The sequence below is a fragment of the Geotrypetes seraphini genome, chromosome 8 (genome assembly GCF_902459505.1).
Source record: "Geotrypetes seraphini chromosome 8, aGeoSer1.1, whole genome shotgun sequence".
NCBI classification, from domain to species: Eukaryota; Metazoa; Chordata; class Amphibia; order Gymnophiona; family Dermophiidae; genus Geotrypetes; species Geotrypetes seraphini.
In genome coordinates, this window is record NC_047091.1 from 71,387,472 (window position 1) to 71,406,827 (window position 19,356).

General features: G+C 42.1%; 1 protein-coding gene across 1 annotated transcript in view; it reads right to left on the minus strand.

Annotated features, from left to right (window-relative positions):
• The window catches only part of NRXN2 (neurexin 2), a 1,565,743-nt gene that overhangs the window by 45,160 nt on the left and 1,501,227 nt on the right, over nt 1-19,356 (minus strand). The window contains exon 20 of the mRNA XM_033953607.1: nt 11,284-11,362. Coding sequence (XP_033809498.1) covers nt 11,284-11,362 — 79 coding nt within the window. The remainder of the gene's footprint in view (nt 1-11,283; nt 11,363-19,356) is intronic.

Here is a 19,356-nt window from a genome sequence, read left to right on the forward strand (position 1 = left end):
ATGGGTGCTTGACATTAGCCGCCGGCTACAGAATTTGGGCCTTATTCACATGGCAGCAGTGAATTAGGACTTTGTTAGCTAACAGCTGAAGGAGTTTCTTGGGGATTCTTTAGAGCAGGGGTGTCCAATGTCGGTCCTCGAGGGCCGCAATCCAGTCGGGTTTTCAGGATTTCCCCAATGAATATGCATGAGATCTATGTGCATGCACTGCTTTAATGCATATTCATTGGGGAAATCCTGAAAACCCGACTGGATTGCGGCCCTCGAGGACCGACATTGGACACCCCTGCTTTAGAGCATCCCAAACTTAAACGCCCTGGATGTTTTCTGTGAAGCTGCTGTGTTTTTATTGCTGTATTTGAAGATCCCTGAAGGAGGCAAATACTGCCGAAACACGGCCCTTGTAGTGTCTGGATTGCTGTTTACAGCAAGTGACTTTATTATTTGAAGCTATTTGCTGACTTTTATTACATTGTGTATTGCATTTTAATTTTGCATTAATAAACAACATCGTTTTAACTCCTGGGAGTCCAGGGATTGGTTCCACATTGTTTTGCTGAAAACATTTGTACTGTCGTGGTACCAAGGCCCATTGCTGTGGGAGTGTGGACCGCCCTTGTGGCGTTGACCACCCCACAGTGTTGTTTGTTTCTATGAAGCTAAGGAAAAGCATAAATTCCTTTAACCAAAAGACTACTGAATGATGATGTAGTAACATGAAATTTTCTCACATTATAACGTGAAGGGGTTGGGTGGGTTCACTACAACTAAGAATTTGGGTGGCAGAATCCCTCACTCTTGAGCTTACTTCCCAAAAGGGCTCAGGAGTGTTTTCAGGTTTGCTTAGTAAAGCAGATGAGAAGAGAAAGACTGATGGTTGTGGAGAATTTGCCTGTCACAGTTTAAGGTAGTATACTGGACTGGCTGAAGCAAGTGCCAAAGTTTGGTTGTAAGGCAAAGAAAGGAAAAGTTATGAACTGTAAGAATAAAGTGATGGCAGAAGCATAGCTAAGCCGGTGGCCTGCCATTCCTTGTAAGGAGCCCAGAACTGATTTAAGTCAAGATCACAAGCAAGAATACACTTCAAATTTTACTGCCTACTATTTCAAGCAATAAACGGAGACAGCCCAGCCTATTGGAACAATCGACTAGTTCAATCCACCCACACACCATTCACAAACCAAAAACGTCAAAAGAAAAAAAACGTACGACAACCTCCTAGCCATTCGAACTGCAACACTCGACCCACAACTCTACAACCTATTGACCTCGACCACAGACTACAAAATCTTCAAAAAAGAAATAAAAACACTTCTATTCAAAAAACACATAAAACCGAACTAACTCAATCAGAAATGTCCCAAGCATCACCTGCAACTACTACATATGAACTTCTAATATCATGACAACTCAGATGCAATCCTTAACAATTCAAAGAAATGTACAAACTACTCCCTAAATACTTCTAATCTCCGGACAAACCATTTGTAATCCACCTTGAACCTCAAGGTAATGGTAGAATAGAAATCCCTAATGTAATGTAATCACTGGCTCCTAAAGCCTAGCTGAGATTGAAGTGCCAAGTTGACAGCCTAAAACAGGGGTAGGGAACTCTGGTCCTCGAGAGCCGTATTCCAGTCTGGTTTTCAGGATTTCCCCAATGAATATGCTTTGAAAGCAGTGCATGCAAATAGATCTCATTCATATTCATTGGGGAAATCCTGAAAACCCGACTGGAATATAGCTCTCGAGGACTGGAGTTCCCTACCCCTGGCCTAAAAGAAAGTGGTCGTGGTTTTTTCTTCCTTTTTGGTTTCATGACAATAACGAGGCATGAGATAAAAAGAGCTGATTGAAGCTCAGAGAGTTGGAGTTATTTGAAGAAGGACTATTGTGTGGACTGGCTCTCAACCATATATTTTGTTTTGCCTTTAATAAAAATTTTGCTGCAGAAAGAACATTAGTAGTGCTGGAATTTTTGAATGGACTTTACCCTTACTTTCTACCAGTCTCTCTTAGCCGTTCGGTTAGTTGCGTGTACTGGGCTGACCCTAGGCGGAACATCCAACTTGCCTAAATGCCTGGTCACGAAACACACAACTTAAACATTACGTATATAACATCTTGCATCTGTGATCGATGTTCCTTCTAAGGACAAGTTCATGTGAGCAAAAAAATATTTTTTGCGAGCAAAGGATTGAGTTGAAGTGAGCAAAAATTTTCTGTTACATTACCCTGATTGGGTACATTACAAACTGTACATTACAATCTAAGAATTACAAATATAAATTTAAAAAATAGAAAATAAGATGATTTTTTATTGAAAGGACTTAAAACATTTTTCATTTAGCTCTCAGAAGCCAACACCTCCTTCCCCAGGTCAAGACAGTAAGTTGTCCTGACCTGAGAGAGGAGGTTTTGGCCTCTGACAGCTGGTCAAAAATGTATTAAAATTATTCAATTAAAAAATATCATCTTAATTCTATTTTCTATTTCTATTTATTAACCTTTATAAACAAGGGTACCACACTACTTTATCCTGAATTAAAAATACAATTGTTTTTACTACCCTTATGTTCTGGCCATTCATTTCTCTGGTTTCTGCTTTCCTCCATATTAAGTCTCTTTCCAGCATTTCTCTTTTTCTTTAATTTATTTTTCTATCTCATTCTTCAATTTATTTTTCTAACTCATTCTTACTATCTAGTCTTCAAGTTTCCTCTTTTTTTACAATCTACTGGCAGCTTTCCATTTCTTTCCCTCACCCTGGCTCTATTTTACTTCCCCTTATTCAGTCTTTCACTAACTCTGCCCTCTTTCTCTCCCTCTTCTATACTGTTTGCCCTTTCTTTCCTCTTCCATCACTATTCCCCTCCTTTCTCTTCCCCCCAAATATATGCTCATTTCTCTTCCCTCTTCCATTCAGCATCTACCTCCTCTCCCCCTTTTCACCCAGCATCTCTGCATTATCTCTCCCTTTCCATCAGTATCTCCCTCCTCTGTCTTTTCCCCCTTCCATATAGTCTGCCCCGTCTCTCCCCTTCCATCATATCCTTCTTATTTCTCCCTCCTTCCATCCATGCTTCAGTCTTCCTCCTCTATATAGCTTAGTCCCCCCTCACCTTTCCATATAGCATCTCCCCTTCCATCAATATTTCCATCCTGTTTGTATCTCTCCCCTTCCATACGTCTCCCTTTTCTCCCTCTCACCTTCCATCCAGCATCTCCTCTTTCATTTCCCCATTCCATCATCTCCCTCCTCTCTGTACCCCATCACCCCAACATCTGCCCTCTCTCTCCCTTGTTCTATCTAGAACCTGTCTTCCCACTTCAATACAATACCCCCCTCTCTCTCCTCCATTCCAAACCATTTCCACCAGCGTTTGCTACCCCTCTCTCCCCCACCCCATATTCACCAGCATTTACCCCTAGCATTCCCACCACTGCTGCTGTGCCCAGGGAAGAACAATTTCCATTGGATTAAGTATCCTTGATCATTTTGAAAAGTTGGTTCCCATTGGAGTGCTTTGCAAGTTTTTAAAATCGGCAAGTATACATCCAGTTTTAAAGGATTTCTTAGTGGAGCCTCTAGATTGCAGTAACTATTGTTCCATTCCTAGCATCCCATTTTTGGGTAAGGTATTGGACTAAGATTCTATATGGACAATTTAAAACATTTCTTGAAGGCCATGCCAGTTTGGACTCGCACCAGCCCTGCATCAGTTTTGGTCTCTGTCACTGATACCACTCTTCCAGCTCTGGAGAGAACTAGTGGCACCTTTATAATACAAATTTTAGATTTAAAAACAACATTTGATATAGTGCCATATATTGTTCAGTAGATTGCCAGAGGTAGCATGTGATCCATTTATTGTTTTTATCATTACCCAATTTGTCTGGTTTGCATTAAACTGAAGCTTTTCACAAAGTTCTACATTACAATCAGTTTTATTTAACTTACTGTATTCCCTCTAATAATAGCCCACTCCTTTGTTTCAGCATCAAAAAGCTCTGTAAATTTAATCCTAATAGCCACATTTAGATTCCTCCAATAATAACCCACCCCTCAGAATTTGCAGTAAATGACAATGTTCTCCTCCATGCTTCCCCCCACTACCACCGATGACCAGATCCCTCTTACCTTTACTCATGGTTCTGGTGTGGGTTAGTGCAGGGCCTTGAGCATGCACAAGTGCTCAAGGCCCTGTACCAGCCAAGTGACATAACCATGAGAAGAAGTAAAAGAAGACGTAAGACAAGAGATCCAGTGATCTCGATGGTGGGATGGGGGGGGGGGGTGTGGAGGAGAGCGATGCTGGTTACTAAAGGGGACCAGGGTGGAGGAGAGAAATTTTGCCTTCATTAAAAGCCACCCTAGACTTCAGAAAATCCACTGTTTCTAATAACAATCCAGGCGATTGTTAGAGAGAATACGATATACCTGGTTCCATTCTGTATATTGATACAACACTTAAATATGGTTTTTAGATTATACGCTGATGATAACTTTTCAATGTCTCTATTTAGGTCTGATTGATATTACACTAGTTACGCAGTTTCTTATTGTACAAGCCTTGTTGTCTGGGAATGGATAGGTATTGAACATAAACAAATCTGAAGTGCTTATTCTGCACAGATTATATTAGATCTTGCACCCTCCCCCCATTACATAATGTTCAATGGAATTTCTGTACCTGTATGCTAGGAATACTAAACTTACCATGCATCCCAGATTATGAAAAACTGTATGTTCTGCTTTCTTTAAATTATGAGTGCTTCGTAGGCTGCATCCATTTTTGGCTCTCAAAGATTTTCAAGTGACAATTCATGTGATGCAGTGCTTCCTATGTTAGATTACTGTAATGCACTATATGCAGGTTATCAGCTATTGCTCCGAGGCCATTACAGATACTTCAGGATGCCATTGCCTATGTAATTTGTGATAGCAAACCACCATTCTCAATTTAAGTTGTTGCTTTTAGCATTCAAAGCTTTTAAATTCTGATTGCCTAATGGATTTGCATTTGGCTTTTCACTAGCACATTACTTCTCATGTGCCTCATTCGCAACATGTAGGATGATTAGACTATCCCTTCCATTAGGGAGGTACAGCTCATGGTTATGAGGTCCTGATTTTTTTTTTTTCTGTAACTGGGCCTACTGTATGGAATAAAATGTCCCCTGAATTGCAGCAGGAAAACAATCTGTTAACATTTCAAAGAATACTGAACGTTTATCTGCTTGGCATAGCTTTTTCTAGGATGAAATGCCTGTGGTCTACCTTGTCTTTTTCAATATCCTATTGACTAAATTTTGTACTTTTTTATATTTTTATTCTTTATTATGAATGTCAATGATTAAGTTTTCATGTCATTTCATATTTATTTGTTTAGATTTATTAACTGACCTTTCATGAAGAGATTCACCCAAAAGGGTTTACAATTCAATTCATGTTCTGTTTGATGTCTGTTTACTGTAAAATATGCTTATGTATAATGAAGGTGCAATATATAAGTCAGCAGGGGCTGAAAAGTGGGGCTATGGGCGAAAAATACAGTCACATTGGTAAGGCTGGTCCTGAGGCTAGATATGGGAAAATGGGGGTGCTGGAAAGAACAAAATGGGGATCATGCATGGTTTTCTATCTAGGATGAAAGAATACAGAAGTGGAAGACAAAAAAGACCATTCTAGACAAAGAAAAATCTAATAATGGTCATTAGAACATAAGAACATAAGCCGTGCCTCTGCTGGGTCAGACCTGAGGTCTATCATGCCCAGCAGTCCACTCACACGGCAGCCCATGAGGTCAGGACCTGTATACTAGCCCTCTATCTATACCCTTCTATCCCCTTTTCCTTCAGAAAATTGTCCAATCCCTTCTTGAACTCCAATACCGTACCCTGTCCTATCACTCCCTTTGGAAGCGCGTTCCAGGTGTCCACCACCCGTTGGGTGAAGAAGAACTTCCTAGCATTGGTTCTGAATCTGTCCCCTTTTAATTTTTTGGAATGCCCTCTTGTTCTTGTAGTTGTCGAAAGTTTGAAGAACCTGTCCCTCTCCATTAGGAATGAGCATTTTCTTATAATGGCATTTCCATGTCATTCTGACCCCAAACAACAGACAAAAACCTGAACTTTCAGGGTTTTTCTGTTTCATGAATACTGCATTCTCTTCACACCTAATGTGCCTTCTTTCCAAAGACTGCACACTATTTGCAACTTGCCCTGAAACAAAAATAATTGTTAAAAATAAAAGAATGAAATTAAAATCCCTTTACATGACAAAGGAAATAAAATGAAAGTTTGGGTTGCACACACCTAGTGTGATCATAATCTGGGCCAACCACAAACACACTGTAGAAACTACAATGAAAATCTTCCAACAATGTAAAAAATTGATCCATATTGATTACATTGGCATTCATATAACAGTAAAGTGGCGTGCCTTTGGCTTGTTTCTTCATATCGTCCCTTCAAGATTTGAATAACTAGTTCCACATTTGCATATCCAATCAATACTTCCTTATTGGACTCTTGAGGAAGACTTGTTTGCTGAAACATGGCCCGTGTCGGGTCCGTTGAATGCCAATGTAATCAATGTGGATCAATTTTTAACATTGTTGGAAGATTTTTGCAAGAAATAAAAGGAAAGTCAAGAACATTGTAGTTTCCACACTGTGTTTTTATTTGGACTGCTCCGTTTCCTGTGGAATATTGGGTCTTCTTTTTTCTGCTTGGCTTACCATAATCTGTGCCAAGCAGGTGGAATGAATTCTTGACAGTGTGGACAAGATGACTGGGTTAACTGCATGGGGCAGATGGCCTTTTTCTGCCATTATGGACTGCATTTCTATGTTTCAGTACTGACTTTAGGAACGAGCATCGCTAGCACTGTAAAGAGGCATTGCGATGCTGCTAATTGAGAGCGAAGGGAGGTGCCTCCATATACTATTTTGGGGTTCTAGAATATGCTAGTAATGTATATTGGATCAGTTCTGATTCACTGGGAAGAGTGTTAACACTGTGCTGGGACACTGGATCAGTACTAGTTCAGACAGAAGAATAGGTGCTAATGCCATCTTGGCACACGGAATAAGTAGCATCACAGAGGAAAGACCTTTCCCCAACACCATGGTGTGATATTAAATTTGTGCTGGTTGAGAGGGTAAAGGATCCTCTAATACCTTTGGACAATCCTGGTTCTATCCACTAGTACGTCAATGTGAACTTGTCTAGTATTTTTAATATTTGATAAGATATTGCTTTTAATTTAACCTTTTTATTTCTTTTTTAAAATCTCATTATATTGTATACCGTTTAGACACTTGTTTGATAGTATATCAAAAATAAAGAAACTTGAAACTTAATACCGTACTGAGGCACTGGCTTATACTGGCTCAGAGGGTTGTGTCCCCCAAATGGGTCAATACTGGCTTAGAGTGGAGTACCTCCAACCTGTAAGTTTTTACTAAAACTTAGCACACGCTAGTGGAATTAACATACGCTAAAGCTAAAAAGTCTATAGCTTTAAAATGAGCTTCTTAGCTTTTAATGCACACTAAGTTTTAGTATATGGTCCCCTGAACTGGTTCTGGCTCATAAGGAAGTGTGCTTCCATGCTAGAACACTAGGGCCCAAATGCACTAAAGTCAGCGATTGTCTAATGATTGTCGCTAAACCGTTTTTGACTGGTTTAGCGATGATTGGATTTGCTAACCTGATGCATAAAATGGCTCACTGCGTGATTTTCTGCACGATCTCTCATTCTCTGATCTAGCCATGCAAATACGGTTATTAATATTGATATGCCATGTAAACTAGCAGAACGATTGATGCTCTAGCATTGACTCACGATGCACAAAATAATTGATCGCTTTTAGCAATCCAAAAAAAGCGACTGGTCAAGACCAGTCACTTATGTGTCTTACCAATAGTTCAGCCCCGACATTAATATAATATTTATAACACTGATACCATAAATACAGTTTTTACAATAGCAGGGATGTATATGCACGTTGTCAGCACGTGTGTATTATGCAAGCCTGTTAACAGCGTAAAATATAAAAGAGAGAGCAGCGAAAGATGGGGCCAATGGGAGAAGGCTAAAATTTCCGTTCCTCATGATTACAATATGTACAAGCTGGGCCAGAACTTTATACAGCACCACCCTCATTTATGCCCCACATTTGCGTAGTCTGCTGCTACTTCTCCGCAAAGCATCAAGGGATTGCCCTCATTGTACTATTTAAAAGCACGTAAAATGCCAGCGTTTGTTAATCGTGTGTGCTTTGCGCTCCAATGGTCAACATTATGGATGGCGGTTGTAGGTTCTGATTTATGCAGGTTGCTCTTTCCCTGGGAGGAAGAGGTAATGATGATGGTGATTGAAGAGGGAGGACCAGCTGCCATAGAGGTGTCTGATGTAGCAAATCTGGTGCATGCATACATTATCGCTATATCAACTGGACCATTCTGAGCAGGTGTGAGAGTCACTCTCTCAGTGATTGATCGAACGGAGATTATGGCGAACCTCCACACAAATCATTTACATGCAAACTTGTTTGAGCATCGATTGCTGTTTCGGAATCGGTCAAAAAGTCAGCCCACAGCAAACCACACCGGTTGTGTTTAGTGCATCTAGCCCTTGGTCTGTACTGGTCTATTTCAATAACAGACTGCACTGTAATCAGTCATCTGTTAATAGATGAACAGGAAAAGTATATAGAGAGAAAATTCTGGCCTCACATCTTGGCTATACTTCAGTGGCTGTGTTGGATCCTCTGTTTGTCTTCAGTGCATTAGACTGTGAGCTCCATTGTGCAGGGACTTTCTGCTCAATGTGTCTCTATAGTGTTGGGCACATCTTGAAGCATTATTAAATTGTTTAGCAGTGGTTTTAGTAATGGCTGGGAAGGGAGTGGTAGGGAAAAATCTTGATGGGTTCAAATGACAAGGGGTTACCTCTTTTCTTATAGTCTTCTGCTCAGACTGCTTAGGTACCTGTGAAGGGCCTGGAACAACAGCCAGAAAGTGTATGTGGGGGGGAACCAGATTCAGTATGACGGAAACAGTGGGTAAGGAGCAGGTGATGCCTGCTGGGATTGTAATTTATCAGGCTCTCCCCTTCCTCTGCTCATCTGCCCAATGACCCCCAATCTATAGAGCTCCAGCGATTTCATTACTTAGACATAGATTGATGGTGTTGCTGGTGGTGGTCAGGACCCTGTAGGTCAGGAAATGAATAGAAAGTGGAATTTATGGCTTGACGCTGCCCCCTCTGATCCTCAAAGAAAGGGTCAGCTCTCCCAGGTTTCTCATATCCAGGACATCTCTCAGATCTGCTTTCTGTATGTCATGCCTTCCAGTTTCCAAGTTACCCTGCTTCTGTTCTGAGCTGGTGGAAACAGACTGGTGTGGAAATTGGTGCAGAGATGGTTCACAAGATATGTTTCCTTCCTTTGGTGCCTAGTAACCTCTATTACACATTAGAAGAGATATTGTTCATAATAATGCATCTTTTATCAGGATCATACAACCCTAATTTTTTTTTTTTATTTTTTAATTTGCTGCATGAAGCTTCCTCCTTATTTTTACTCTTTAAAAATAGATGCTGACATAACCCCTCTCCTCTAGATACTTCATTGGCTCCCTATTCATTTCCGTATAGTTCAGTCTCCTCTTACAGACTTACTGTACAAATGCATTCACTCTGCAGCTCCTCGTTATCTCTCCTCTCTTCCTATATCCCTTCCCAGGAGTACTTATTTATTTCATTTTCTATCCCATTCTCTCAGAACGGCTTACAGATTGTAAAGCTATTCTTCTCCTTTCCCTTCTTCTCTACCACCAATACCAGAATATGTTCCTTCAGTCTTGCTGTGCCACATGCTTAGAATACACTTCCTGAATCTAAATGCATTGGTTGCCTTTTGGGGCCAGAGTGCTTTTGAAGTTTGGATGCATTTGTTATAAGGTGCTTTTTGGATTATCTCCTTCATATTTGTCCCCCTATCTGAAACTTTCTTACTCAACAAAAGGAACTAGAAATTCTGGAAAGTTCATCTTCCCTACTCCAAAGGCCTGTCGTTTTAAGACCTTTTTAGACAGGACTTTGGAGTATCAAGCTTGGAAGATGAACTCCTGGCTAAGTCCGATGATTGTTCAATCTAATTTTTACTTCACATTTAGGAAATCACTAAAGACATATTTATTTGACAAATAAGAATATTAATTTTATGTTTCTATTCTTATTGTCACAGTATGTTATTAATTTTTAAATAAATCTTAATATTGTATTTGAATGGTTTTAACAGTTATATTACTTCTATTATATAATTTAAGATTGTACGTAGATAGTGTGTTCTATGAAATTGTACCATGTGCTGAAATGTCTCAGTATTTCCTGTTGTGAACCGCCCAGAACTACTGGTTGGGCGGTATACAAGAAAATAAATTATTATTATTATTATTATTATTATTAAATGTCATGCTCCATCCCTGGCCCTATTCAAATCAAGGCTTAAAGCCCACATTTTGAGGCTGCTTTTAACTCTTATTCCCTTATCTGCAGGTTCAGTGACCATGCGAATCATGTCCAAAATAAATGTACTCATTAATCCAGGGGGTCCCCAAAGTCCCTCCTTGAGGTCCGAATCCAGTCAGGTTTTCAGGATTCCCCCAATGAATATGCATTGAAAGCAGTGCATGCACATAGATCTCATGCATATTCATTGGGGAAATCCTGAAGGCCCGACCGGATTTGGCCCTCAAGGAGGGACTTTGGGGACCCCTGCATTAATCCTTTATTTGTCTATCTTGAATAGATTGTAAAGTTCTCTCAAGAAGGGACAACATGTTTGTTTACAGTGCTACGTATGCCTAGTAGCACTATATAAATGATTAGTAGTAGCAGAAGTAGGAATGTTGGGAAAGGGGAAGGAGCCCTTGGAATACGAGCAAGATGAGGTGGGAAAGAAAGAATGCCACAATCAGAGGTGATGTAGAAGAACCTGGATGTCTAGGATAACAGGATACCAATGTGTAGGGGAAAACTGAGAGAGAGGGAGACAATAAAAGGAGATTGGCAAAAGAGAGAAGGGAGGGAGACGAAAATACAAAAACGTCTCACTTTTTAATTCATTTACTTTCTACCATGGCAGGTCCTTCCTCCTCTTCCTCCAGGGCTGAGAAAATGCTGCTGAGTTTCAAAAGCTGTTCTGATATTATCTGGCTTTCAGCGGGGTAGGGGGTGTCAGAGAGAGGGAGAGGAAGGCGGGAACTCACCTATACTCGGTTCGCATTCCTCCAGGTCTTCATCGTCACTCGGGCACTCTGCCGAGGCTACCAGGAGATCGTCCGTGTTCTGCAGAGGGCAGGGGCGAGAAAACAAGACATGAGACAGACACAGGCTGCTCTCCACCTCAGTTCGGGTCCTCTGTATACCCTCTTTATCTGCCCTCTCGCCCTCCACCATCATAAGCCCCTTACTAGGGCCTTGTTTGACATGGCTCTCCATGCCCTGCCCACTGTTATAGAATTGCCCTTAATATAGATAATGAGTAGCATCGAGCATACATATTGGTCTAAATTCAATAAATGGTGCCCAAAAATGAGTGCTATTCTTTAGACGCCACTCCAAGTTGGGTGTCATTCTAGAAAAGTGCATAGCACCGGGATCTGTATTCAATTTTAGGCACGAGGGTTTTTATACTAGCTGAACCTTGCTGCAAATCCCCATGCATAAGTTGGATGCGGATCCCCTGAATTCTGTAACACCGCACACATCTTTAGTTGTGCAAAACATCTCTATAAAATCGTGCCTAGCACGATGTGCCCATAAATCCAAACTGTTGCCAATTAACAGCAATAATTGATTGCTGGTGTCCAAGGATTGGTGGTAATAGGCTCGTTCCTCAATTAAATTGGGTATGTGCCCATATACAGGTGTGCCATTCATAGAATTGGGGGGATTATACAGTTACCTCCAGGTCTAAGCAGCTGTACAGTTTACCCATATAGCGGAATCATATAATGCCATATGGATCATTTTGCTGCTTCAACCTCCCTCCACTATCAGGATGATTCTATACGGGGGGGAGGGGGGGTCTGTCTTGGTGGGGGCACCGGCACCCTCCTCTTTGCCTTTCCACTCCTCCCTCTGCCACGCGTCTGCGTCTTCACTTTCCTCCCCCCCAACTCCAACCTGCTGTTCGCACCAGCGTCGGCTCTCCCTCTGACATCATTTCCGGGTCCCGTGTCTAGGAAGTGATGTCAGAGGAAGAACCGACGCAGACGCGGGCAGCAAGTTGGTGATGTTGCTGGTGCCAGGAAAGTTAAAGAGGTGCCGGGGGGGGGGGGGGGGAGGGAGGGGCATGTGCATGGTGTGGGGGTGGGGAATGAGCGGGGAGGGGAGGGGGAGGGGCGCCACAGCCCCAGGTGCATTTTCACTCTTGCTGTGCCACTGCACAGGGCACCCTCATTTACTCACCACGTATCTAAGGGGGAAATTCATCAAGGGGCACTAACCGATTTAGTGCATGCTAACACTAATGATTAGGGTGCGTGAAATGCTAAGATGTCCATAGAAATACAATGGGTATCTTAGCGGTTAACACATGCTAATGCAGTTAGTGCCGCTTAATCAATTTACCCTTAAGGATACAGAATACGTGGGTAAGTGGTAGCAAAACACCTAAGTGCTGTTCTGTACAGGTGCTTGTTAGTGGCACAGCACGTAAATGCAAGGTGGCATTCACAGGGGTGGGCTGTCACTTATATGCACTCCTTAATGTATATTGTCAGTTACGCACATCCTTGCTGCACTTAGGCATCCGCAGTTAGGCCAGGTCTATGGCCTAGGTCAGGTCTATGGCCTAGGTGCCCTGATACAGGGCTGTGCTAGTATTCTGTAATGGAATCTGGGCGCCAGATGCTTTCACCACGCAGCACTGGGGTGCTTAAAAGGAGGCGATCACACACAGTTACCCTCCGTATGCATAGTGTTAAAGTCCTTAGACACATTTTCCAGCCAATATTCATCACTATTTAACTGGCCAGAAATGGCGCTGACTAGTTAAATAGCGCTTATCCGTCTAAATCCAAATTCAGTGGAACCTTGGTTTATGAGCATAATTCGTTCCAGAAGCATGCTCGTAAACCAAATTACTCGTATATCAAAGGGAGTTTCCCTATAGGAAGTAAGGGAAACTCGCTTGATATGTTCCCCCCCCCCCCCGAGGCCAGCAGCGCTGCTCCACGCCCCCCCACCCCGCCCAAACAGCATTCAGCCTTACCCCATCTGGCACCAGGCTGCGTGCCGGTGCCATATGGGGTAAGGCTGAATGCTGTTCGGGTGGGGGGTACCGGTTTGCACCGGGGGGGGGGAGCGATGACGGTTGTCGGGGGGGGGGGGGGTGATCGCAAATCGAATCAACGCTTGGTTTGAGAGACAAGATTTGCGAGAATGTTTTGCTCATCTTGCAAAACACTCGCAAACTGCGTTACTCGCAAACTGAGGTTTGACTGTATTCAGCGCGAGATAACTGGTTTATCCTCTCTGAATATTTTGTGGTTAGTGGCTAAAACTTAACTGGCTATATCACGCAATAACTGACCAAGTTTAGCGGCCAAATTGGGCCATGAAAATAGCAGTCCGACCTTTGGCTGCTATAACCTAACCGGCCAGCACTTAAAATTGACTTAGCCAGTTAAGTCTGAGTTGGCCAACCCCCCTCCCTCCCCACCAAATATTCTATGCCAGTCACCAGAAATGGGAGTTAGCCAGCCTGCCTCCTACGGTCTGCATATTGGCCAGTTTGAGTCCAGCACTATCTGCATTGTGGCTGAAATATACCAATAGCAGAGTTATACATTTAGAGCAGGGTTGTCAAAGTCCCTCCTCGAGGGCCACAATCCAGTCGGGTTTTCAGGATTTCCTCAAGGACTATGCATGAGATCTATGTGCATGCACTGCTTTTCATTGTATGCTAATAGATCTCATGTATATTCATTGGGGAAATCCTGAAAACCCAACTGGATTATGGCCCTCGAGGAGGGACTTTGACATCCCTGATTTAGAGGATAAATCTATAATAGGGCACCTAAAATTAGATACCCACAGAGCACCCGGTTGGAGTCTATTCTACAGAGTGGGCCAAAAGTAGGTATACGGTATTTATTCATTATTTCTTTTTATTTTACAGGTGTCACGAATATCAATTTTTGTGATGGTTTTTGTATCAGTTACAGTACATCGTTTCGCTTTTACTTGATTATCATTCAATACTGTATTATACCTATACAATAATGAATAAATATCATATACCTACTTTTGGCACACCCTGTATAAAGGAATGTAGGCACTTTTCTGTTATTGAATATTAGCCTAATCAGATATTAATGTGCTTAACTTTATGGAACAAAGAGAAAAAGTATGGAATTCGATATGCTGCCTTTCTGTAGTTACCATCAAAGTGGTTTACATATTATATACAGGTACTTATTTTGTACCTGGGGCAATAGAGAGTTAGTAGACTTGCTCAGAGTCATAAGTTGCTGGGAATCAAACCTGTTTCCACTGGTTCTCAGGCTCCTGTACTAACCATTAGGCTACTCCTCTATGTCAGCCATAGGACTGGTGTGTTAGTGTCTAAATTCCACAGCTACATTGGTATCTTCCAGTATTCTACAAGTTATGTATGCAAATTTGCGGCCTGCCTGTGCTCTACCCTTTATATGTCTCTCTTGCAAATATGCAACATAAGCGGATATTTGCAGAACAGTGATTAAGCAGCATGTTTGTATCTACGCATCTACCGTATGTGCCCACATATGATATGATACTTATAGCCCGCCATCTTCCAATACAGTATTTAGGTTTTGTTTATGTTAGCATTCTAAACATTTCCATGCATAATGTGTACATAAATATAGGTGCCTATTTTATAGAACTGCCCTGTTACTGGCTGCCGGTAAACCTAAACATTGGATAAATCCATTTGAGAATTGACCCATTGCATCTAGTGAGAGATTCTGCTGGACTTCTCCTTCTTTCTAATTTTGAGCAAATTTTCTTCCAGTGATCTGCAAAACAAAGGTTTTTCCTTGTATGGTTCTGTGAACGTACAATAAATGGACTCCTCCCTTATGGATACTGAGGGGAGTTGAGCTAAACTACTTCATATATAACCAAAGTTTCTGAATTTCTCTGTATACATTGTAACATAAAAATAAAATGTAACAGAAGACTCATATTTATTTTGTTGGTTTTAAGCCAGTTATGAGAGATGAGTAAGGAAATCCAGTCCCTCCCTCCCCACCCACTCCCACCTCCGTTATCTGCCTGGCTCAGGGATATTTAAGTTTGCTCTGTGTGTCATATAATCTCTCTGGGCCAGATTTTCAAAAGAACTCATCCTGATAGCGGACACCACTCTTCAGGTAAGTGCTCTAGTTGTGAATTTTGCCGAGGCACTGTGGCCCTTATTCTGTAAATGGCGCCTTAAGTTAGGTGCCTAACTTAATAGGTAAAGCCATTTAAAAACAAATTAAAAACCTTTTTAAAACAAAAATGAAGGCGTCTACTGGTGCCTAGAAAAACAACACCTTCATCACATCTACCAAGGTGCCTTAGAAAGCCTAAGGTCAAAGTAGGCATGGTTAATGCCGGAAATGACCATAGGCATTCTAAGGTGTCTTCATAAATGCGATTCTTGTCACATGTAGGTGCCAGAAATGTAGGCCTTTGCTATGTTTTTATGATTACTTTGATCCTGGTTGTATGTCCCTTTGCAGTTGCTAATAAAGACAATTAAAAAAAACAAACCCTGGCCTACATTTCCATACCTTTGATGAAAGCTGTGATTCTGTAAAGGCACCATTTTGTGATTGGCACACAGTTGGCAGCTGTTTTTAGGTGACCGCCAATAATGGCGCCATTTATAGAATCCAGCCCTAGATGGATTGTTAAATGACCTAAATTAAACTGCTTAGCTATAGTGATGGTGGTTGAGTATTGGCGGCAATCCTCAGAGCTGGTGACGGTCAGCAGTCTGTAAGTGTATTCAGCTCCATTATCCAGCCATCAGTGATTTTTATTAAATGCCATGGCTGGTACTAAAAATTAAACACTTATTGCACTGGCCAAATACTGACACTAGAGAAATACTGACAAATTAAGAACATTAGAAGGGAAGTTTTCCTTCAACCTGTTCACATCTAGTTTTGGAGGAACAAAGAATAGATCAGGATGCTTGGGTGCAGCAGTTAAGGAGTTGCAGGGCTACATGTCTGTGGCCTGGTTAGCAAAGAAATGGGAGACATTTTCTTACCAAAGCAGCTCTGTATTTCCAACAGAACGCACATCGACAGATATTCAGTGTGAGTTAACTGGCTGGGAATGGTTTCCAACTGGCAGCTAACTGGGTATTTTCTGCTTCACTTAACTGGTTATTGCTGCTAAAAATGCTTGGTTAGCACCAAACCCCCCCCCCCCAATGTTGGGGACGTTCCAGGGGTGTGACCACTAAAGTCCCGATCAGTGGTTCCCAAACCTGTCCTGGGGGACCCCCAGCCAGTCAGATTTTCAAGCTATCCCTAATGAATATGCATGAGAGAGATTTGCATATAATGGAAGTGACAGGTATGCAAATCTCTCTCATGCATATTCATTAGGGATATCTTGAAAACCTGACTGGCTGGGGGTTCCCCAGGACAGGTTTGGGAACCACTGGTCCCGATAGTCAAAACGTAAGCAGCCAGGCAGGCTTAGTGGGCAAATAGGCCTGCTTTTTATGCGGCCTTATCTTTGCCTGCTAAGTCATGGCTGGTTAAGTCTTAATATTGACTTAACCAGCCTTGCGCTAGCCAGTGTTGAAAATTTCAAATATTCAATGAGCTGTTGGAAATGGCTATGGCATTGAATATTCAGGTTGACTGCTGGCAACAGGCATTCAAAGTGTTGCTTGTTGGCGGCTGAATATCGGGCCCTCAATAAATTCAATCCTTCATACTCTGCTAAAAAGTGCAAGAAGGGTTTTATTGCAATTTATGTGTCTTCCTCCCAGTTTCTGCAACCAGTATAAGACAGCCTTTACAGTGTGCAGAGTTATGAAATTATATTCCCTTTTGTTGCACTTCATGATGATTCACGAGGCAACAAAGATTTCCAGCAGTGTGGAAGAAGAGGTCGGGCTGATGGAGAACAGCTGGACTCAGGTTACAAGACCCTGCAGGATTGATACTATGACTCCACCTACTGAAGAACTGGTATGCAGCTCTGGAAGTGGAGGAGGTGAGAGCATCCCAGGGAGAGGAAGGACCAAAGCTTGAAATCCCCAAATTTGCTGGATCCATGACCACTAGGAGGTGAAAGGTAGTGGTGGTTGGTGATTCCCTTCTGAGGGGTACAGAGACATCCATCTGCAGACCAGACATGGTATCCCGGGAGGTGTGCTGTCTGCCTGGTGCCAAAATTCAAAATGTTACAGAAAGGTTGCCGAGACTCATCAAGCCTAATGACTATTATCCAATGCTACTCATCCATGTTGGCATTAAAGATACTGTGAAGTACCCCTCCGAATGTATCAAAAGTGACTTCATGGCTCTTAGAGAGAAGGTGAAGCAGTCAGGTACGCAGGTGGTGTACTCATTGGTCCTCCCTGTCGAGGGTAAAGGTTAGAGTAGAGAAGCTTGCATCCTGGAGATGAATGTGTGGCTGTATGGATGGTGTCATTGTGAGCATCTTAGCTTCCTGGACCAAGGGTACTGAGAGAACTTAGGGAAATTCTAGCGGCACCGCTGGCTGCCTTTTTTAATGCTTCGCTAGAGTCAGAAGTGGTACCACAGGATTGGAGAATGGTGGATGTAGTTTCTCTCCACAAGTGGAAGTAAGAAAGAAGTAGGGAACTACAGGCCAATAAGTCTGACTTCTGTGGTACGTAAATTAATGGAAATGATTTTAAAACAGAGAATAGTACAGTTACTGGAATCCAGTGAATTACAGGACCCGAGGCAACATTGATTCACTAGAGGCAGGTCTTGCAGTTAAATCTGATCTTTTTTTTTTGACTGAGTGACCAGAGAATTGGATAAAGAGAGAGCACTAGATGTGGTTCATTTAGATTTTAGCAAAGCCTTTGACAGTGTTCCACACAGGCGTCTAATAAATAAACCGAGTGTTCTCAGTATGGGCCCCAAAGTGACAGACTGACTGAGTCAGGAACTAGTTGAGTGGAAGGAGACAGAGAGTTGCTTTGTGGAAAGGGATGCTACCAGTGGTGTGCCTCAAAGTTCAGTTCTTGGGCCTGTTCTTTTTAACATTTTTGTAAGCGATATTGCTGAAGGGCTGACTGGTAAGATTTGTCTCTTTGCAAAATGATACCAAAATCTGCAATAGACACCCCTGGTAGTGTGGAAAACATAGGAAGAACCTAGCGAAGCTTGGTCTGAAATTTGGCAGCTAAGATTTAATGCTAAAAAATGCAAGGTCATGCATTTGGGCTGCAGAAACCTGAGGGAACGGTACAATTTAGGAGGTGAAGAACTTTTGTGCACGAAAGAGGAGTGGGACTTAGGTATGATAGTATGTGATGATCTTAAGGTGATCAAACAGGTTGAAAAGGTAACGTCAAAAGCTAGAAGGATGGTTGAGTTCATAGGATGAGGAATGGCCAGTAGGAAAAATGAGGTATTGAGGCCCTTGTATAAGACAATGATGAGCTAATTTAGAATATTATGTACTGTTCTGGAGACTGCACTTTCAAAAAGATATAAACAGGATGGAGTTGGTCCAGAAGAAGGTAACTAAAATGGTTGATGGACTATGTCATAAGGCATATGGGGACAGACTTAAAGATCTCAATATGAATACTTTGGAGAAAATACGGGAGAGGGGAGATATAGAGATGTTTAAATGCCTACAGTATATGGCATAAATACACAAGGTGCTTCTCTTTCAATTGAAAGGAAACTACGGAGTGAGAGGGCATACGCAGAATGAGGTTAAGAGGTGATAGGCTCAGAGTAATCTGAGGAAATACTTTTTACCTAAAGGGTATTAAATGTGTGGAATAGTCTTCCAGTAGAGGTGGTGGAGACAAAGGCCCACAAAGGTGCGCTAAGCGTTTTAGCGCGCATTTAGCACATGCTAAATCAATACTTGCGCTAACCGCTAACACGTCCATAGGATAACATGCATGCATTAGCATTTAGCATGCGCTATTTACCGCGCGCTAAAAAGCATAGCGCATCTTAGTAAAAGAGGGGGAAAGACTGTGTCTGAATTTAAGAAAGTGTGGGACAGGCACGTGGCGTCTCATAGGGAGAGGAGGGGACAGTATATGCTGTGGATGGGCAGAC